At 37.6% G+C, this 23029-nt stretch overlaps 1 protein-coding gene across 1 annotated transcript in view; it reads right to left on the reverse strand.

Moving 5' to 3' along the window:
- Window positions 1–22792, reverse strand: part of LOC139160770 (proton-coupled amino acid transporter 1-like) — a 35303-nt gene extending 12511 nt beyond the window's left edge. Inside the window, exons 1-6 of the mRNA XM_070739040.1 lie at window positions 22458–22792; window positions 13447–13594; window positions 12281–12371; window positions 8517–8605; window positions 3688–3783; window positions 2699–2783 (exon numbers count right to left, since the gene is read on the reverse strand). Of these exons, the coding sequence (XP_070595141.1) occupies window positions 2699–2783; window positions 3688–3783; window positions 8517–8605; window positions 12281–12371; window positions 13447–13589 (504 nt within the window). The 5' untranslated portion in view covers window positions 13590–13594; window positions 22458–22792. The remainder of the gene's footprint in view (window positions 1–2698; window positions 2784–3687; window positions 3784–8516; window positions 8606–12280; window positions 12372–13446; window positions 13595–22457) is intronic.
- Window positions 22793–23029: the final 237 nt, after the last annotated feature.

Raw genomic sequence — 23029 nt, forward strand, 5'->3', positions numbered from 1 at the left:
AAATATTAGATTTGTTATATGTTGTTTCATTATTGTTGTTAGCCGCCCCGAGTCTACGGAGAGTGGCGGCGTACAAATCTAATAAATAAATAAAATAAATAAATAAAATAAATTCTAATTCCAGCCCTAATTAAGTAGGATTTACAAAGGAAAGTTTGAACACTCCAAGTTCTTTAAAAGTGTGATCATAAATAAACAGCACAGCAAAACACACACACAAATGCAAGAATGTTAAGAAAGTCTGAGTTTTGATTCCCAGTTCTCACAGGATACCACTCATGATTTCATACCCAGATATTAGTTCAAAAGGAACAGATGGTACTGAACACCCACGTAAGGGCAATTGGTGCCCTCTCTACAAAAAAACAAGAAATAAAAGTTGTTTCAAGTTTCAAGTTTTATTGGATTTATATGCCGCCCCTCTCCGAAAACTCGGGGCGGCTAAAGCAATCAGACAGTATACAATAATATTCCAATACTAAAAGCAAATTAAAACCCCTTAATGTACAAAACCAAACACACATACAAATATACCATGCATACCATTGTAACGGCCTAGGGGGAGAAGAAATCTTAATTCCCCCATGCCTGGCAGCAGAGGTGGGTTTTAAGGAGCTTACGAAAGGCAAGGAGGGTGGGGGTAATTCTAATCTCGGGGGGGAGTTGGTTCCAGAGGGCCGGGGCCGCCACAGAGAAGACTCTTCCCCTGGGTCCCGCCAAGCGGCATTGTTTAGTTGACGGGACCCGGAGAAGACCCACTCTGTGGGACCTAACTGGTCGCTGGGATTCGTGCGGCATAAGGCGGTCCCCTGAGGTAATCTGGTCTGGTCAAAGCAAACTGTATTACTTCATAAAATTAAACATACAAAATGACTGCATTTGGCTTTCGTTTTAGCTTTAGTGCAAGCTTATTCTTAAATCTGCTGAGACACTGGTCCCATTCAGTGTATATTAAACTTGTGGTATCTAGATCAGGATAAGAAATGCTTGCCAAGTTATACAACTCATTACAGTACATTTTAATTGAGTTGTTGACTCATGTCTCATGATTCATCATGTAAACTCAGACTAAATAAATGAAAATATTTTTTTTTTCAAATTCAGAAAGCAAGACTTCCACAGGAGACAACACAGTTTTGGATTAAGGTGGCCCTTTTGCATTCTACTTCCCTCAAAGATGAATACAGCTGAATCCAGCATATCCTTTATTTCTCAAGACACGAAGGAAACACAGCCGAGGTGACAAGTGACAAACAAATTTGAGAAAAATGCATCTCATCTTTTCAAACTTTAATGAAAATATTACAAGCTACTGTATTTTTCAAACTATAAGTTTTGAAGAAGAAAATAACAACAAAAAGTTTTTGGCTTCCGTGCGCCCCATTTTTGGGCCTTTGCAGCCTTTTTTACTGCCCATTTTTGAAGCTTTTGGGACACATTTCAAGGCTTTTGGGGGGCATTTTGAGATCTTTTTTCAGGCTGCTTTAAAGGCCATTTTGAGGCTTTTAGTGCCCATTTTCAAGGCTGTTTTTGGCCCAACGTTGAAACTTTATCTAGCCCATTTTTGAGGCTTTATTCAGGCCATTTTTAAAGGCTTTTTCCAGCCTGTTTTTTTAAACAAAAGGCACCAAAACAGCCTCAAAGACAGCCCAAACAGCTCTCAAAATGGGCCGAAAGAAGGGCCTGAAACAGGCCTCACAAAATGGCCTGCAGATGGGAGGAGGGTTCTGCAATATTCGGTCTATAAGACACACAGACACTTTCACCTGCTTTTGGGAGACAAAAAAAGTGCTTCTTATAGTCTGAAAAATATGGTAATTGTTGGTTGGATGTATATGTTACCATTCTTTTAAGAGAAATAGCATACACAGAATTTTGTTCTTGATTTTCCCTAGAACAACAATTTTACAAGGTCATTGGGATGAGAGATGGTAACTGGCACAAAATACCCTTTTGTACCAGACAATGTACAGTAGTCCCTCACCTATCGCTGGTGTTACGTTCCAGACTCGGCCGCGATAGGTGAAATCCGCGATGGGGAATTTATCGACTGATAGTACTTATTTAAGTATTTATATTGTAATTGTTTGGTAAGTTTTCATTGTTTTAAGTGTTTATAAACCCTTCCCACACAGTATTTATTTTAGATACAGTATTTAAATACAGTATTTACAATTTTAGATATATTTTTTTTGAAAAACCTGCCAATCGAGTTCCGTGGGCTGCTTAAATCTGCCAATCGACTTCCTCAGAAACCCGCGAACCAGCGAAGATCCGCAAATGATTTTTCTCATTAATATTTCTTGAAAACCCGCGATGAAGTGAAGCCGCAGTAGATGAAGCGCGATATAGCGAGGGACTACTGTACTTGAATCTAAAACTTCCCAGTCTTAATCTAATACTGCTCTATACTTGCTCTCCTTTCACCTTGGTCCAAGTATAGAAGGGTTTGTTTTGTTTCTGGGAAATAGTTCAGAGTCTTTCTAATTGCAGCAGGATACATATAATTTAAGATAACAAGAGACTCAACCATGGGTCTCTTACTGAACATATGAAAGGGGTACATGAAAAGAGCTACACGTGAGAGCATGAAAGCAGCTACTTGAAAAAGGTAAAGTTAAAACAATACTTATGATCCTGAATTTTTAGTGATACTTGCTTTAGATATTATAACACATTTCATTACTGTGATTCTTACCTGTCTGAAATTGTCAGCAAGGAATACAAAATATACACAGCAGAATCCCAGCTGAGTAAGAATTAAGAAAAAACTCACTAGGTACCTAAAAAATAAAACATACTGTAAGCACCCAAGATCAACAGTTGTTAATATTTAACCTTCTTGATGTATCAATTCAATCTTCTGAAATATTGCTAGATACAAAGTCCAATTAAGAATATAGTTGCTCAGTTTTAATAAAAATTTAACAATATGTTGGCAAAATGACATCTTATAATGCAACCAAAATGAATCAAATCAAATCTAACTCATACTGTGTGAGGATTATAACGGCAAAGTAATAATTTCCCCCCACTATAGTATTTTTTTCCCAATGAATTTTTCCAATAGGTAAGACCCGTTCTCAAAAGTCTTGCCAAAATTGCAATGAAATGAATTTCTCAGTAATTAAATTCCATAAAACATTTTAAATGGAAATTTGATCGTTTTATAACTACTTGAATTCAAGTTAGCTTTTGGACACGACTGATGCTACACAATTATCTTCCATCTGCAAGATCTCAATTCTGTAACAATATACTCAGTATGGTTTAGCCAACCAATTGTATATTTACACAGCTGGGACCTCAGGTTAGTCAAATGTAATATTTAATAAAGTGAATGATCTCACTCCCCTTAATGGAGGCAGAAACCTGACCTAAAGAAATCTTGTCTGGTTTGAAAGACCCAAATCAATCTTCCCCGATCGGAGTCCTTCCTATGTACCACAAATGGAACTCATATAATTTACAACTCACATAACAAAAAAAAAATTACCTTCATTTTAATGGAGAAATAAAATTGATCACCACAGATCAGGGCTGTCAAACCCCTGGGTTGTACACTGCCCACATCCACACCCAGTTTAGAAAAAGGAGAAAAAGTCCTGACATGTGACACCGCCATGACACCAAGAGTCTGACACCTTGCCATAAATGATACAACACAATTATAATTAAGCTAAGTACCTTCCCCAGATAGAATGAGTTCTGAGCCACGGAATGGGACCAGCTTCTAGCCCATGCATCACAGCATCCCCATAGTCCAGAAATGGTTTTTGATGTCTATTTGAAAAAAATGAAAAGAAAAGCAGAGATATTTAGAATAGTAAGGAGTAAAAGTGATTAATCTGCTTTCTGAAAAGGCATCTGTTAAGAAAAACAATGTCTTGACAGTTGGAATAAAAGAACCAATGATGGGCTCCTATGGGAACGGTCAGGTACACAGTACCGGTAGCAAAATTTGGAGCTCCACCCAAGAGCACCCAATTTGCACTGAAAGATGCTGAAACAAAATGTATAAGCCACGCCCACAGTGTGGTAGTAAAAAATTTGGTAGCCCATCACTGAAAAGAACATAGTAGCACTGATTTAGGGCTATAAAAAACTTCTTATACATATCCAATTCTATTGCAGCAGCTCAGTTTGATAACAATAAGTCCTTGGGAAGAAGAAATACCATTTGCCTGCAAACAAGAACTGGTAGAACCACAGTGCAGGCAAAAAAATAGAAAATGAAAAAGCGAATGGATTTGGGGACTTCAGAATTCAACCAGACGGGAACCTGTCACATAACATCCCAGACTTAACAACTGTTGATAAGAAAGACAAAAAAAACCCAGGATAGTAGATATTGCAGAATGTGGAAACAGCAGAAGAGAAGGGAAAGGACTTGGGGATGGGAATCACAAAATATAAAGACCTGAAAATAAAAGTAGAATAACTATTGCAAAATAAAACAAAGATAGTGGCAGTAATAATAGGCATCTTTGATGGAATCTCAAAATATCTGGAGCACTACGTAAACCCCATCAACATAGACAAAATCCCCATCAGTCAATTTCAAACATCAATTTTACTTGGAATAGTTTGTCTCTTGTAACAATACTTTTAACATTATCAATCAGCATTTCCTCAGGTTCTAGGGAAGGACTGAACAGGTGAATAAAAATAACAATCTGACTGATTATGCAACCAACCATAATAATATGTTCTTACAGTGAGGTACTATCTTGACATGGTTGTGGGGCTTGTGAAGAAGATGAGAGCAATGACAGAGGTACAACCACGCTGGACAATTGTCATTGGATGAGCCAGAAAAAAATGCGTGTCTCCAATAAATAATATATAATTTAGATAAACGATACCAGATCATCCATCAACAAGGTCAACAAGTACTTATAGATAATAAGAGTTCCTGGACATCTGGACATCTGGCCAGGGTGAGTTCTGACTTAGCTCACTGCTGGTTCGCTTTCTCATGAGCCATGTGAGTGCTTAAAACCCAGCTTCTGTGCATGCAAAGAAGCAAAAAACAATGGCACTCCCACGAGAGCTGGTTCAGGGGCATGTCTAGCCGGCCATCGCTGCCAGTCTGGCAAGCGGGGGGAAATTCCCGCTACCGGTTCTGTAGAACTGATCCAAACTGGCAGGAACTCACTTCTGACTACAAGACACAGGACTGTTGGTTAGCCAACCAGGGCCAGCAGCTGCAAGGCTACTAGAACAAAACTTGTTTACAAAATACAAAAATACATACAAACAAAATACATACAGAAATTATCTATTCTTACAGACCAAGTCCATGCTGAAAAGAATATTTGAAAAGAATATATCAGTTCTGTAAAAACGGTATCCAGAACAGATGCAATAGAACCAGGCTAGCAGATCAACATCAATTTATAACTCAGAGAAACTTTGAAAGAACTGCAATGGTCTACTCAGGGCAAAGAAATCAAAGCCATGCCAAAGTAGCTCAGACAATAGGCGTAAACCAGAGAGCGCCTATGCCTTTTCCTCAGAAAGAACAAAACCATATAAAACAAGAAAAATTGAAACAAATAATAAATAAGCATCTAGAAAAGCACAAAAACAACAGAATAAGGTTGTCTGCCCCAAAACCTGTTCCAAAGAAAGAGTACAAGAATTGAAAGATGCCAACACTATATCACCTGCCCACTGCAAAAAACAAATCAACTAATGTTTAGCATGGATGCATCTATAATTGAATACCCTGAATGCAAAATCAACAAAAAACAGTGCACCACCAAAATGTAAGATCATGTTGGAAATAAAGATTAGCATTTTATGACCAGATGCAAGCAAGCTGGAGCAGATGAATGAAAAAAAAAGCTGAAGAATCTGAAGACCAAAGTATACCTGATCAAGAAATATCACCTAGAAACAAAGAAAATTAAGGAAGCACTAGAAATAATAAAGCAACAAATAATGGCTACAGCAGAAAAAATCTGCAGATATGAAACTCAGATTGTCTGCCACAAGCTGAATCTCCAGTTTCAATTGAATCAGAAATGTTTCTTCCAATCCATCAATGATGGGATGTAGCAGTCATGACAAAGAAGAAACAGTGCAGTGCAGTATCAATAAAAATAATAATATATAATAATAATATATTAAATTTGTATGCTGCCTTATAAGCTCTGTAATTATAAATCATGACTCTAGGCGGTTTACAATTGTTAAAACAAAAAAACAACAAAGAACAATATAAAAAACACAACAATGGCACAAGACAAAAGAAAATGATGACAAAGAAAACAAACCCAGAGAAAAAAATTCAAATATTTATACATGCTTAGCAGCAGTGGCTGTAATTCAGATTTTCCTTTTGTGATATTCTAATCTAAGGTATGTAGTGTGGAGTTTAATGTTTAGAATAGGTATATCTACACATCTTAAATCTTAAAACTTCAAATGTTGCCTGCTTCTCTGCTAGGCCATTGACCTTTTTCATTTTGCTTCATGTGACAATAAACTCTCATGCATGGAGGAAAATCAATACAGCATGTTTTTACCCATATACAAGAATACATAACTTTTGCACATATTGTAGTCTTCAATACATAAAGAAAAGCAAAGGCAAACATTATAGGAAGAAAGATGCATTTGTCTTTGGGGGGCAAAAAAATCAGGAATCTGGTAGCACTTTCTCTGGCTAATGAATTTTATTAACAGGCATAAACGTTTGTGACTGCAACTCATAAATGATTATCCCAAAGATGCTTTTTTCAAGAGGCAACTGGACTTTCTTGTTTTTCTTTGAAGACATTTTGCTCCTTATCCAAGACATTTCTTCAACTCCTGAGAAAAAAAAGCACCTTTGGGACAACCATGACCTAGATCAAGGGGAGGCAAAGTTGGCTCTTCTATGACATGTGGACTTCAACTCCCAGAATTTCTGAGCTGGCATGATTGGCTCAGGAATTCTGGGAGTTGAAGTCCACAAGTCATAGAAGAGGAAAGTTTGCCTACCCCTGACCTAGATGATTGAGAATCTCCATAGACATAAAAGCTTGTGGTTTTTTTAAAAACAGAATGTTCTACTTCAAAAGGCTGCTATCAAACTCCTTCTGATATAGAACAGCTACAGTATTTGGGGCATTGTTGCATTGCTCTAGATCAGGTGTGTCAAACTCATGTCATCATGGGATTTTTGCCCCCTTTGCTAAACCAGGCATGGGCGTGATGCATCTGCTTTTGACAGTCCTGCTCTAGATGCTTAGCCTACTTTTCCCAATGATTCTGCTAATAGCAATAGGAAACCAGGCCTCCTGAACTGGGTCACTGGGAAGAGGGAAGAAGCCATTAAGATTTCCTCCTTCCTTCTCAGAAACCAATATGGAATACTGTTGCCATTAACTATACAATCTATTTTGCAACTATGTTACAGAAAAATAGGAAGCACACTTTTCCTTAAGCCTGCTGATCAATCTGATCAAGAGCTGATCAGATTGCTGTTCCCCCCGGAGATTCGAACCGCCCCTACCCTCCACGCCTTCCGTAAAATGTTGAAGACTCACCTTTGCCGCCAGGTGTGGGGGGGATTAATCTCCCGCCCTCCTTTTTTTAGCTGACCTTTATTATGTTTATGTTAAGTCGGTTTGAGTGTGTATGATTCTGTAGTATATAAGTTTTTATAACAGTGTGTTTTAAATTAGGTTTTTTTATTTTTTAACATTAGATTTGTATTTATATTGTATTGATGTTATGTTGTGAGCTGCCCCAAGTTTTCGGAGAGGGGTAGCATACAAATCTAATAAATTATTATTTTTTAAAAATATTATAAATTTGTACCTATCGAAGACAGGGGACTTAAGGTCTATAGGTAGGTGATTCATAATATGGATACAATGTAATCCAAGAGTGCTAGTAGTATTTCAATATCAAAGTCAACTGAGTTTTAATTAATTACAGGCTCTCCAAAATGAGTCATTTAATTCTAGCACCATAGGATGCTTCAAGAGAAAAAAACAGCACTGTAAAAAAAATGAGACTTGTTGGGTAATTCAATTATCATTTAAAGATCCAACCCCGCCCCCAAAGAGACCCCATTCCATAGGTAAAATTGCCCAGTTTAGCTTTCCAAACCAAACTTCGCTAGGTTTTGTTAATAGAAATCTATTTTATTTCTGCATGCCCTCTACCAAGGAACCTCTGTTCTTGCCCAGGGATGGAAATAACTCTGAAAACATAGCACCTGTATATATTCTAAATGGATGCCTTAAGCCTCATTTTTCATTTATTCAGTTTAGCAGCATTTGAGAAAACAGTGTGTGCAATCTGAAGCCATTCCAACAGCTAATGAAGCATAACAGGATTGTGTAATCTTCCCCCACATGATTAAATTATTTCCATGCCTTCAACACAAGCTAATTTTTATTCCCTGCTGTATATTTTGCTTTCTTTACCAAAAGAACTAGTTTTGTTATTTAATTTAGCTATTTTATAACCACAATAATTTTCTTCCAGGGATAGCAGTTGTTATAATTCCCTCTTACTTCTGGCACAGGTGGTGAGCGCATTTAACGAGGATGTCCATGCAATGTACTGCGATGATTCCAATCACAAGCAAGCAGATGGGACCCAGCTAAATAGTGAAAGGAGAGTAGAATTAAAAACACACCATATAAATACTACAGTGCTTATTAAAAAATTGGTTAATTGTCAAACTTACATTCATTTGTAATTCTTACAGGTTTTTATGCCTCATCAATCTTCCAATATTTTGCTGCCAAAAATTCAACAGTAAATCACACTATTTCCTAATTATTGTGGCCATAAGTGAATTCCTCAAAATGTGAGCAACAAAAGCTAAAAATCTAGGCCTCTATCTTCTGATGTTGTGGGGCCACCTTCCATTGATGGCTAATTGATGGAAAGAAACACCTCCTCACCCAAAATATCTTTACTTGCATCCATGCCAATATCATTTCTAAATCTCAAGAAGCTACTCAATGAACAATTAAGGTGGACAATATTCTTCTAAAATTAGGATAAGGAAAAGGGAACAAGGTCAACCTGATTTATATTTAAAGTCTGCTGGAGCTGAAGGCTACTTACATATCAAATCTCAGCAATATAGGTGAATACCTATGTATTAGAATGGGAAACAGAACTCTCCAATATGCTTCAAAAAGAAAAGATTGAAATGTTCTAATATTTTTTCTATTACCTGGGTTGCATGTGGCCCAGTACCATGATATTTTAAATATATCTTCCTAAATAAGCTACATTTAGACAGCTATTTGTGGCACATTAAGACAGAAATCTCTGTCTGGCTTACCACAAAATATGAATTCTGTCTAAAGATGCATTGATTTGTTGTGGATATGTTTTTAATTTAATGGTTCTATACCCTGCAAAGGGTTGGTAAAGTAATTAAGTTTATTCCTTTCAGTTTTTAATTTCCTCTCTTCAAGTTCTAATCTTTTTTAAAAAGTTGCATAAAATAAATATATTGTTTCTTTTATACAAATTTTATACACTTTGACTAATACAAATATCTTTACAACCAATTTTTTCCACATTCTTGTGTCAAGTTTTTATTATAACATAGTTTTGTGGGAAATGCATAATATAAATTATCAAGATGATTGTGTGCCAGTCTAGAAAAAGTAAAATAGATAAATATGAAACCTATTTCTACTATTTCTTTACCATAGTTTCCATTAGCGCTCAGTATGTTCATCTTATTAATACTCTGTTAGTTCATCTGAAATTCTTTTTTAAGCTTATTTTTTCCTGAAGCCTATCTTTTAATAAATACGACAGAAGCACCAAAAAGCCCAATGGACACTGAAGAAATCTGTAGCTCCTTAAAGACAGGCTACAGCATCAGTTTAAAGGAACTATAATTTATTAGATACATAAAGCTACTAACATCCATAATTCACTATAACTTGTGCATCTGTTAAAGAATAGTGGCACCCCAAAACATTTATATAAATAACACATAGCCGTTCAGGTGCCAGAAGCTTATGTTATACTACAATAAGCTTCTGTTTTAATTTAGTTTCTGGTTCTTAAACAACTGTTCTACCATTTTTCTGTTATTTATCATATTGATAATCCACTCACTCCTCCAGAAGATTACTGAGGAGATGTTTCACTGGTTTCAATTCTTCCTCTTTCAAGCAGACTTCTCCATATTATTTGATTATGTAGCTTTCCCTCTCTCTTAGCTACTTCCTCTTGATCCTGTAATTCACTTTGAATCTTTATTTCCATGCTGACATAAGCCATTCACTTTTTTCTCATCTCCTTTTCATAATAGCTTTCCTTGTATTATTGCCATCCTGATGTCTCCTTATTACTATTGTATGCTTTAGAAACAGAAAAAGCATGAGAAAGGAGGTAAGATGAATGTTAGCCCTTTGAGATGGGCCATGTCAGAAAACTCTACAAGTCTGGCTGGAACTTAACTTTGTTGATATAGGCCACAATAACAAAACCTTGAATGCTGACCTAGGTTTTCCCTCTCTCCTGCTTATATATTAGTCTAAGAACAAGAGGAGGACTAATAGAGAACTAATCAGTCCTCTTCCGCATCAGGTCTGCCTTTCTTGTGTGTTTTCTCTGCCTTAAAGCATGCTTTTACAATCATTGTCTCTGCTTCGCTTCTTCAAAACCATCTCCTTGGCTCTTTTCAGTTACCTACATTCACTTGTGCTAAGAATGTCAAAATAATATCATTAGTACTCTGTAGCTAATTCAGTTTTGTATACCATATACATGACATTAGAACTATTTTGATATAACCTAATTCAATTATAGCTTATAAAATCTTAAGGGCAGGTTTCTGAAAAATTTTGAATAGCTGGGAGAGTTCAACTACTCAAATTAAGAGTCATATTTAATTTAATTTAATTTAATTGACTTTTAAGTCACTCAATAATAAGCGGCATGCAATCATAAGCAATATAGCGCAATACAAATAAATGGTAATAAATAACATAGCAAATAATCAAATATAAACCAGTAAAAAAAAACAAATCCAACATTCGTTCAACAACATTCATCTCTCTGGGGCAGAGCTAGTTGTTCAGTGGCCCCCAGGCCTGCCGCCAGAGCCATGTTTTCACAGCCTTTCAGAAGGCCCATAAGAATGGGGGCAATAAAATTCTCTGGGGGCCACCACGGAGAAGGCCCTTCCACGTGGCCCTGCCAATTGGCATTGTTTGGCCGACTAGACCTGGAGAAGGCTGACCCTGTGGGCTCTGGTTGGTCGCTGGGAGTCACGTGGCACAAGATGATCCCATAGGTAGTCTGTGCCAATGTCATGTAGGGCCTTATAGGTAATAACCAACACCTTAAATTGCATCTGGAGACCAATTGGTAGCCATTGCAACTAGCAGAGTGATGGAGTTATGTGGGTGTACCTAGGTATGTGTGACTGTGAGGAGAGCATATTTAGTTTATGGAGCGTGTTTAAAATGTTAGGGTACAGGATGTCCACATACTTGAGGATATGTTTTTTGTTAGTACAACCTACATACTTAATAACCTAGGTAATTTCACAGAAAGTAAATCTATTACTCAGGCTGGGTTGAGTGAATATTATCTGATGTACAAACATGCACTTCCCTAATGTTAGATGGTTTATCAATAGAACAATATGAGGAGGACACTAAAAATACTCTAGCTTAGATGTTTGCCCTGGCTCTTATTCAAATTGCTAGAAAATGGAATAGAGGTACGTGTCTGAACTCCTCTTTTTCAAACTTATGATAGGTTTTCTCTGTTCTAGCATGTATCATGGATGATGTAATTATTTTAAAAGGAGTAAGGGGCCACTTCTCATCATAAATATTCATTTATGGGGAATATTAATTATCATTGCCTCTCTTCCTTCCCAGTTACAACAAGGGCTTTTAAAAACATATATAGATATATGGCAATAAACCTAGTTGTTGCAGTAGCAGGAGAAATACCAGTAATTGGGAGAAATAATATTTTATTCTATCTTTAGCATCTTGGTTATTCTTCTCCTGATACAGGTCTACCATAAATTAAGCTTGCAAATTGTCAATTACTAAAAAATATGTTGCAAGACTTTGCAATAGTTGACAGTGATAGCTCAGGGAAAGATCAGAAGAGATCCTCATTTTTTAGCCCCTCAGAACAAAATTTACTTGCCAACAACACAAATTTCTTGTTTAAACAAACAAAAAATAGTGTAATGAAACTTGCAGGTCTTTTTCTCAAAGAAATAACCCTCTGATCCCAGCAACTGAAAATAATGAAAATTGTGTGAAGTTCTTACCACAATACCAGCATTTTTGATTGCTAACGGAAGTCCTAACAGGCCAGTACCAATGTTTCCTTTCAAGAGATGTATTAAGGTTTGGTACCATCTGAAGAGAAAAAAAGTCACAATATAGAGAGATTTAATTACTCAAAAGAACCCATTGCTATTTCTTCAATGTCAGGAATGTAAAACCGCCACTCTTCCAAATCTTGCAAAACTACAGTTTAGAAACCCAGGAAGCATATATAAAGTAAAAGATCTCGGGTGTGGAAGTTCAGCAACATTTGGTAGTTCTGAAATTTTTCATCCCTGGATTAGGGCAAAAGAAACAAAAGATGAAGCTGGAAGATCACACTTTCTTTAGTGATATGGCAGGGGTGCCATATATAAGTATGTTATTTTAATTGCAGCATATATGGTAGCAGCCAGACACCTATTTTACAGAAAGTAAGCAGCTGCTGTATCAACTGTTAATACAGTCTTGACCTTATGTCCACATAGGGGTCAAGGTAGCTCTATAGCTTCAGCAGACCTAGAAATTCCATTGATAACACAAAACCTCTTTTGTTGAATAGGTGCCAAGACAAGCTTTCAAATAATATCACACTAGTAAAATCAGATACAAATTAAATCAATGTACAGATTTCAAAATGTAACAATTTCTCAGAGAAGCAAACATGTTTAAGGTTACAAAGTCTTAGCTTGTCTTGCAGTTAACTGATATAGATTAAATTAAGTGCAAATCAGGAACTTTAAAAAGGCTGAGAACATGGGCCATCACATTAGGGCGATTTGTGTCTTTGCCATCTGGGACAAAGAAAGATTTCCATGTTCAGAATAGTTTGGGGAAAATACTAATAATGGATACAAATCTTTGAAATGAGGGAGCCAGTGAGTCATAGTTACCTGAAGCAGTCAGAAGCCAGAAAAAATTGACTTTAAAAATCTGAGATGTTAAGTAATTCATAATAAAGTAATTTGTAGTCAGGATATAGGTTCTGCACACTTTATCCCCAGTAAATTCAATAAATTTATATGTGAATAAACACTGGTTTAGTTTTTTTATCTGTAATCTGAATGAGCCTTGACATGATGCCTGCATGCTTTTCCCTTAAGGTTAAATTAATTTGCCTATCCATTTAGATGGCATACTGATTCTAATGAAGAATAAAACCACTTACGTTGTTCCATTTGTTTCTCCAAATCGTTGGTAGGATGATGGACTGGCAATATTGTTCAAGCCATCTGGGAAACTGCCATCGGGAGTCACATCTGTTGAACTGTAATCATTGTAGTCTTCATTACACAACCTCTTGGTTGACATTGTGACTGCGGGAAAAGCAGTATTAGTAACTGTAGTACTTACTAACTCAACATTTCCCACCTGGGGTTTTGTGGCCTCAATTACACAAAATTTCTCTAGATGGACCATGGCTGTAGCACAAGTATCCTGCTCGTACCAATGGAACAAATTCTGGCAGAGATAATTATATATGTAGAGTGCCACACCTTCTGACCTACACAAAGAGTTGCAACAGGAACATATTTAAAGGAAAACTTCAGATCAGAGAAACACTTTGGGATCAACACTTTATTATAATTACCACTGAAGTCAAAGTGTAACCCTTTCAAAGCCCCAAAAACCCACACTTTCTCCCCGCAGGCAAGAAATAGCCTCTCTGAAATTCATTCACCCACTCCCACTACCTTGAACAATATCAGCACAAATTTTTGTACTTTGAAAACTGCAGAATTTCTTTCCAGTTCTCCCCAGCAATTCTGTACTCAGAAAAGAGGTCAAGATGGATAGCTTTCTATCAACTAATTCAGGTGATTAGACATTAAATCTCAGAATTCCTAGACAATCTGGCCAGGTGATAGCCAATCATAAGAAGCCTTGAAGACCACACTGAAGAAGAATAAACTAGATGAAAAACAGCAAGTATCAGATTTTAGGATTTTTAAAAAAAATGAATTCTCCAACCAAAATTATGACAAAACCTTTTACTCATCTCCTTTCATAGACACTGATTCAGATACAGAGTAAGATCAAACTAATTTTGATCACATTGAAATGACTTTTAATTGATTCAGCATCCATTGCTTTCAGTGTTACAACGGCTTATTCAACTTTTAATGTCAATTACATTGTCCAATTCTCAGACAGGGAGGGTATGTTGCGGATCCCATTGTTTAACTGGTAGGAAGAGAGCCTAAACCTTTAGACATGAGGCAGGCCTCCATTGTTTTGGCCTTCAGAAAGAATGTTGAGACCTGTGTCTGCCAAATGGCATGGAAGTCAAGAATGTGATATGCAACCTGGGGATGGTTGGTCTCATGACAGTGTTCTCTTTATCTCATTAACTTTTAAACTTGTAATGGTGTAACCACTTTTAAATCTTTTCAACACTGTTCTTATTTGTGCTATTGCATAATTTTTTTTATTGTGAACAGCCCAGAGTTATTGAGGTGAGAAGAATAAAAATACATTTCCTTGTGCTTTCTCTCATGAAAATCTGCACAAAAGGAAGATACGCTACTCAGATCAACTTTTTGTCTATCCAGAGAAATAGAAATAAGAAGCACAAATACTGACTGTGATAGAAATGAAATACTTTTGGTGTTGGATTTAATTATTTAACTTTGTGGCTCTTCTTGGCATATTTTTATCATATGTCATATTTTATCATCATTATTGATTCTGTCCTTAGGGAGCTGTAAACTGCAAAACTCTACTTAGAACAATTTGGGTGCTGCATTAGTAAACAGACCATATATGCCATCTGGTTCACAATGACCTTAGCACAAAGCTAGTTCTCATTCAAATCATTCATAGAGCACTCTGTACTTAACATTCTAAGTCATTTGCCTTGTTCGGCAACTGTGACATGAAAGATCTTGACCCAGCATTATATATATATATATACCGGTAACTATTCTTCAAAAATAGTAATTAAAAAAATTAGGAACAGTTACTAAATGTGTGTTATTTCTTCCATGAACACCAATGTCTCAAAATCATGCATTTATGGTACTTATGAACTCAACACTAATTAACCAGAATTTTATATTATTTTTTCAAATTTATGTTCATTAGGGAAAGCTTGAGAATAAACTGGAGGTAGGTGGGTGGGAGGAACTATTTCCATTTCAGCTTTCCATCTTTCTATGGTCAGTAAAATGAGGACCCATATTGTTTGGAGGAAATATGCTGACTGTGTAAACCCATTAGAGAAGGCTGTAAGGCACTGTGAAGTGGTGTAAAAGTCTAAGAGCTACTGCTATCTTGAATCCAGATTTGAATTTGCTATATTCACAAATTCAAAAGAATCCATGGACACTCCTTTAGAACTGCATTGTTAATATCAGTTCTTCAGAGCTACCGACTGACTGATATTTTTGGATTGCAAGACATCTTAATCCCAAAGGTGTTTTTTTCAAGAGGCAACTGGACTTTCTGGTTTTTCTTTGAAGGCGTTTGGCTTCTCATCCATTCATTCTTGAAGCTTCTTGGATGAGAAGCGAAATGTCTTCAAGGAAAAAGCAGAAAGTCCAGTTGCTTCTTGAAAAAAAGCACCTTTGAAACAATCATGACCTGGATGACTGAGAATCGCCATAGACAAGACATCTTAATAGAAAAAACTGGACACACTTGGAAGATCTTCTGATTGTTTCTCGTTAGGCCTTGCTAGGAAGACAGGATGTTTTGAAACTTGACTTCTAAAGGTCCTTTCAGATTAGTTACATATTTGTTCCTTATAATATATGACCACAATATTATTAGAAATACTAGCTTTATAAAATATATTTTTTTATCATGGCTTTACTTACATAAAGTATTATCTATTCACATTTAATAACTATATCAAATTAAAAACAGCTGAGGCCTTTAGGACATTCCAAGGATGTGCGGATATTATTTTTCTATAATATTTTAATTTTATAACCACAGTCAGTCAGCTGTCAGTTAAATAAGTATTGCTTAGTTCACATTAAATTATTGAGACTCCAATTGACAAAAACAATGATTTGACAAAAATGAATATTCGAGCTATTAAGAGCTTGCTACTACTCTGCTTTGGGAAAGATGTGTTAAAATTAATCATAAAGAATTAGCCATTTTCTCTTCTAAGACAAATTTGGAAAAACCTGATCCATTGGGCTAGCTTTGGGAGGGAAAGGCTACATGTTCTATAGTTCAAGCAAAGATTGTTTTCATGTACAGATAAATATTTACTATTTCATGCAACATGGATGGATGTCAACAAACTCAAACTCAACCCAGACAAGACGGAGTGGCTGTGGATCTTGCCTCCCAAGGACAATTCCATCTGTCCGTCCATTACCCGGGGGGGGGGGAACTACTGACCCCCTCAGAGAGGGTTCGCAACTTGGGCATCCTCCTCAATCCACAGCTGACATTGGAACATCATCTTTCGGCTGTGGCGAGGAGGGCGTTTGCCCAGGTTCACCTGGTACATCAGTTGCAGCCCTATTTGGACAGGGAGTCATTGCTCACAGTCACTCATGCCCTCATCACCTCGAGGTTCGATTACTGCAACGCTCTCTACATGGGGCTACCTTTGAAAAGTGTTCGGAAACTTCAGATTGTGCAGAACGCAGCCGCGAGAGCCGTTGTGGGGCTTCCAAGATTCGCCCACATTTCTTCAACACTCCATGGCTTGCATTGGCTGCCGATCAGTTTCCAGTCACAATTCAAAGTGTTGGTCATGACCTTTAAAGCCCTAAATGGCATTGGACCAGATTACCTCCGGAACCACCTGCTACCACACGAATCTCAGCGACCGATAAGGTCCCACAGAGTTGGTCTTCTCCGGGTCCCGTCGACTAAACAATGTCGTTTGGCGGGCACCAGGGGAAGAGCCTTCTCTGTGGCAGCCCCGGCCCTCTGGAATCAACTCCCCCCCGGAGATTAGAACTGCCCCCACCCTCCCTGTCTTTCGTAAACTACTCAAGACTCACTTATGCCGCCAGGCATGGGGGAGTTAAGATATTCCTTCCCCCTAGGCCATTACAAGTTATGCATAGTATGTTTGTGTGTATGTTTGGTTTTATAATAAGGGTTTTTAATTGTTTTATAAATTGGATTGTTACATGCTGTTTTTATCATTGTTGTTAGCCACCCCGAGTCTGCAGAGAGGGGCGGCATACAAATCCAATAAATAAGTAAGTAAGTAAGTAAGTAAGTAAGTAAGTAAGTAAGTAAGTAAGTAAGTAAATGAATAAATGAATAAGTAAGTAAGTAAGTAAGTAAGTAAGTAAGTAAGTAAGTAAGTAAGTAAGTAAGTAAATAAATAAATAAATAAATATTTAACACTTATTGGTTACCCAACTCCAATGGATTCTGCGCAGCCTATGGAACTAGGGGAAAAAATTAAAAAATAACTTAAAAAATGGAATCACACTGACAGTCCAGACTATAATAATCTAATGGAGAGCAAAACAAAGAAAACAGAACAGGGGCCACTGAATGAATAATAAACATCAATTCCAGTCCTATGAATAAAGTCAGGTTTTCAAGGTTTTCAGAACCCTGGAGAGAAGGCACCAAATAAAAAAAATAGTTCACAGACATTCTATAATTTAATCCCATTATATTTTGGGAGTTGGGACAATAAACAAAGTAACAATCTCTCTACTAAAAGATGGCTGATGGGAAATAATTTCATATTGCCAAACTTGATCCACTGTAACATTTGAATTTGGGAATAGTTAAAAAGGCTAGACCCATAATCCCATCAACAAAGACAAAAAAGGGAGGATGTCCATCAAATGTATTTAGTTTGAGCAAAGATCAGTAATGAAGAGAAACAACCAATCACTCCATCCTGACTACCACAAAGATAAAATGATATTTAAATACCAACACAAAATTTTAAAGAAGCCCAAATGAGCCTATTACTCAACAGAATCTGGTTTCATTTTGTCAGCAGATATTGATGGCTACTATGCAAAATGTTGCAACATTCTGTGTCACAAGAGCCTCTTTTCCCCCCTTACAAAAGGAAGTTAACATGGAACATGTAATAAAAAGGATAACAAATTAGCCTTCTGAAACAGTCATTGAAGTAGAAACTATGTAGCACAAATGGATCCATTTAGCAGAACAGGAGTCACGTGGACAAGTTCAGCAAGCTACAATATAGATATTTTCCACATTGTTTATCAACTGAGGATAAAATGTTAAATCTGGCTCTAAAGGATAATGTTTGTTGATTGACAAAATCATGTACTATTTGTTCTATGTTGTTCTCTGAGATAAGAATAGTTTTACATTGATATCCAATGCCTATGAGCCTTTTTTTCTGATTGTTTTCTTATCTGCGGTAAATTTAAAAAATTAAGAAACTTTTCATGACAATGAGAATTTCTTCCAATATATTTGAGACCATGAAGACTGAAATTGGCAGACAGCGTAAGAGGAATCAATCCTGTGGAGAAATAATGGCATTTAGGCCAAATATAATTATTCATTGCCATCGTCCATGGTCTTTTTTCAGTCTTCAACTGACCAGATTTTAATCTCTGGACTGCACTGGATACACATTCAGGTATATGAGAGTACACATGTGTGTGGAGTATGATACAAATACAAAAGGCACTTAATTTCAGTGAAAGGGTACCTTAGTCATTTGCCATCGTTTATCTCTCTTCCCCTCCACAAATAGATATTACTGTGAGTCATGCTCATATGAATTTATTCTGTGGCATCTGCAATAACTTGTAGCTTGGATAAAAATCATTCTATGAACTACAGAACTATTACACTAAGGGTCTAATAAAAAGTTCTTCCAAAGCTGCATGAACACATTGTCCACCTTTCAGGCAGAATAATTTTAGAAGAGTTTCTTTGAGTCTGTAAGATTACAAACTCCATGTATGTTTTTCAGGACTCCAAAATTCTTAAACACTACAAAGATATATTAAAATTCTACACTTACTCTGCTGACCTTCTATTCAATCTTGATTTCCTAGATACTTTTGCAAAACACCATCACTTTAATCTGCTAAAAACTAATTACCAGCTGATTTTCCTAGCAAAACTGTGCTAAATTACTGTGGGCTCATTTAAGGCTAACTGGAGCCCTTGAGTTAATTGTTGCATTAGGACACATTCACTTCTGCTACTTTGAGAGGTTGCAAGTTTGAATCTGAAAATGTCTTTGTAAATATGTTTACCTAGAGAAAGAATAGCAAAGAAATTAAAATGCAATGTTATTCAACTCCCTCAAAACCTGAATTAATGATGACACTTGTAGGTTATAGATAGATGCAGTTTGGTCTATTGGTCAAGGCACCTACTAGAAAACAAGAGACATTTGAACATGAGTTTAAATCCTGTCTTAACTAAGAAAGCCAGTTGGGTGACCAATCACTCTCAGCCCAATTCACAGGTTGCTATTATGGGGAAAATAGGAGGAAGTTGCACTGGATATATTCACCACTTTAAGTTATTTGTAAAAATAATAAAGGAAGGATATCAATAAATAAACACTCTAATTTGGGAATAGTGTATTCAGAAAGTTTTGAAAAAGAAATCTAGGCATGTAGGGAGCAAACTTTGTCACAGAATTCATCTCCACATTGCTGGATCATAGGGAGTTTCCTTTATTTTTCAAATATACTGTATAATGAAACTGATCTTCCCAATGTCACCTATTTCTTTAAATGACCAAAAATGACTCCAAAACAATTTATAACATCTAGTAAGCAAGCAATATTGATCATTTCTAGTATGTGGCAAAAGTATTTGTTCTGCCAGCTAGGGCAAGAAAACTCTCCACCAAATCTGAGTACAGATAGTTATCCAGCAATAATTGAATCATCTAATCCTTCTAGCCCACTCGAAACATAAGAAATGAACTAAAAGAACACATAGGCAAGATTTTTGTTATACTCCTACGCACTTGGACTTAATGTCACCCTATAATTTCTGTAAATAAGGACTAGAGCCCTACTTTGAAATCAACCAGCAGAGGCAGTTTAATACAAGTAGATTCTTTTATATATTTTTTTAAGATTAGAGATTACAAAACAGTGGGAAGCATAAAGGGCTAATTCTATCTTAAACAGTAAACAAAGAAAAAGAAAAAGAACCCTGCGAAGGGAAGGTAGAACTTGGAAAAATACCAGACATTTACAACCTTAGATAGGAGAAATGTTAACAAAGCAAAAGGATCCTTCAGAGATCAAAGGTGACCTATGTTCTTGTCCTTTTCTGACCGCTGTCCAAAACACAGCAGTGAATACTTTTATTTATTTATTTATTAGATTTCTATGCTGCCCTTCTCGAAGCGACTTTTCATTCAAACACCAACTAAACTACAGAAAACTATATTCGGCATGGATAGAGTATTTAAAACTCATTATAGTTTCAGAATGCATAATTCTTGAAAGTTTCCTGCTCCTATATTAATAATGCAACAGTAGTACAAAAGACAGGATGCTATGGTTTACCTTACTTGGTTATTGCCTCCTAAAGGTGGTCACTATTATGGGAAGTTGTAGATAAAGACCAACATGCTGAAGTGACTCACAAACTGACGTATTTTCTCAAAGAGAGGCTATTATATTACACTTAGGCTCCAAACTACCCCTCTGCTTTCCAGATGTGTTTCAACTCTGGAAAGTCCTGGACTGGTCCTCACTTAACAACCACTCATTCACTGACTGTACAAATACACAACATCATTGAATGAAAGTGATACTTAGAATCAATTTTCACGGTCATGTAATTATAATCCAGGCACTCAGTGACATGCTCACAGTTACGATGCTGCAACATCCTATGGTCACACAATCACCATTTGCGACCTTCCTTGCCAGTTTCTGACAAGCAAACTCAATGATGAAGCTGGCAGAAGGTTGCAAATGGTGTTCTTATCATCTCACACTCAACAATGGTGCAGGATTTGCTTAATATCATTAACTAGAAGTGCCGGAACTGCCCTTGCTAACGATAGAGTCGCATAATGTAATTTTGTGGTGTCAGTTAGCTATGGAAATTAATGAGGACTGAGGACTACCTCTTCAGTATTCACACATATCTGGAGAACATCCGGTTTTGAGAGTCTTAATTGTTCTTCATTTTTCCTGTAACCTGCTTTGGCTAATGGAGCATTCCTAAAAGTCTCTGGTTAAGGATTACAGAAGTAGCTATTAGAATAGAATAGAATTCTTTATTGGCCAAGTGTGATTGAACACACCAGGAATTTGTCTTGGTGCATATGCTCTCTGTGTACATACAAGAAAATATTTCAACATCTTTCAGTGCAAATTGGGTGCTCTGGGTTGGAGCCCCAAATTTTGCTACTGGAACTGCGTTCCTGACTGTTCCCGTAGGAGCCCATCACTGGATACAACACTTAAAGTTCTAGCTTTGAAGCATTTTGTAAATTGCCTCCAGATCATTTCCTTAAACAGGAAGAACTTCCTTGCAGAAACACATTTTACACAGAAACACACAGGTTACCTAACTACACATGCACACAGTCATTATTTAAACCGCACCTACTCCACTAAAGATATCTGTACAGTGTTCATATACTTGTACTGCATTTTTCCTCTTCCCTGTTCCTTTATTCACAGCTATTCCAATGGCAATTCTTCCAACACGGTTTTAAACATTGTTCAGAGCACGCTATTTATTTAGACATCCTGACATCTCATTTTTTACCCCTTTCCTGATACAAGGAGGTCCATAGAGTTTCCAACTGCCAGCATATACCATCTGTGTAAACAACTACTCAAATTCAGTAGGAAAAAAAGAAACCCAATCCCTTTCACTTGCTTAGTTTCACTTTTGAACAAATGCTCTTTCCATGGTGAAAGGATCTCCACCCCACCCTAAGATTGAAAAAGCGTAACGCTTTTCACATAAACTTCATGTTTCCTCGGCTGATATTGGCCAAACAACCCACCCACCCATCCCGCTCTGCCAGCCTTGTGGGCCACCGCATAGCTGGGGGGGAAAGCCCGCACGCTCCCCTGCCTCGGGGCCACCAAAGGCTTGGCCGCATCAGCAGAGTCGCTTGTTTCCTAATGCACGCAAAGCCAAGCTTCTAGTCCTCATGGACCCCGCAGCCTCCTAAGCCGGTCCCGGCACGCACCCTTGTCAAGCTGCCACAGCTTTCCAACACCCCCCTCCTCCAAAAGCCAAAGCCGGACCCACCTCCACCATGAATCTCTTTGCCTCTGCCTTTTCACCGGCTTTCCATTTTGGCCCCTTCCTGTGACAGGTCATCTGATTGAACTTGCTTTCTCCTCTCACGTCACCACGCCGTCTCCGCGGTCGACGTGGAGATGGCGTGACGCTTTGGTTGGGGAATGCGGGAGTTTGTGCTCCGCCCCGGGCTCGCCGACTCTGACTTCCGCCCAAACAAAGCAGAACAGCGACTCTGAGGATTTTGAATTCTCACGCCGCCGGCCGCCAAGCTTTCACTTGCGCCCCCTAGAGGGATGCCCGGTCGTTGCAGCGGACAAGCCGCGGTTGCTTTGCTGCTCTCCTGCGGTAAGCTCCGACGCGCTTGCTTTCCACCCCGCTCTACGGCGGCGCTTTCCGCGGGAGACGCGCGGAGGCCGAGGCGGAGCCCGCCAGCTGCGGTTTAAGCTTTCCTGGCCTTGGCGGCTCTTGTATAACCAGTAGGCCCGGCCGCGTTTGGTTAATTGCATCTGCAGGGAGAGCTCGGTTGGTAAGCAAAGCGTTTTAGGGGCTTTCTTGGCACGGTTCTCCGATGTAGCCGT

Source organism: Erythrolamprus reginae, chromosome 2 (genome assembly GCF_031021105.1).
Source record: "Erythrolamprus reginae isolate rEryReg1 chromosome 2, rEryReg1.hap1, whole genome shotgun sequence".
Classification (NCBI taxonomy): domain Eukaryota; kingdom Metazoa; phylum Chordata; class Lepidosauria; order Squamata; family Dipsadidae; genus Erythrolamprus; species Erythrolamprus reginae.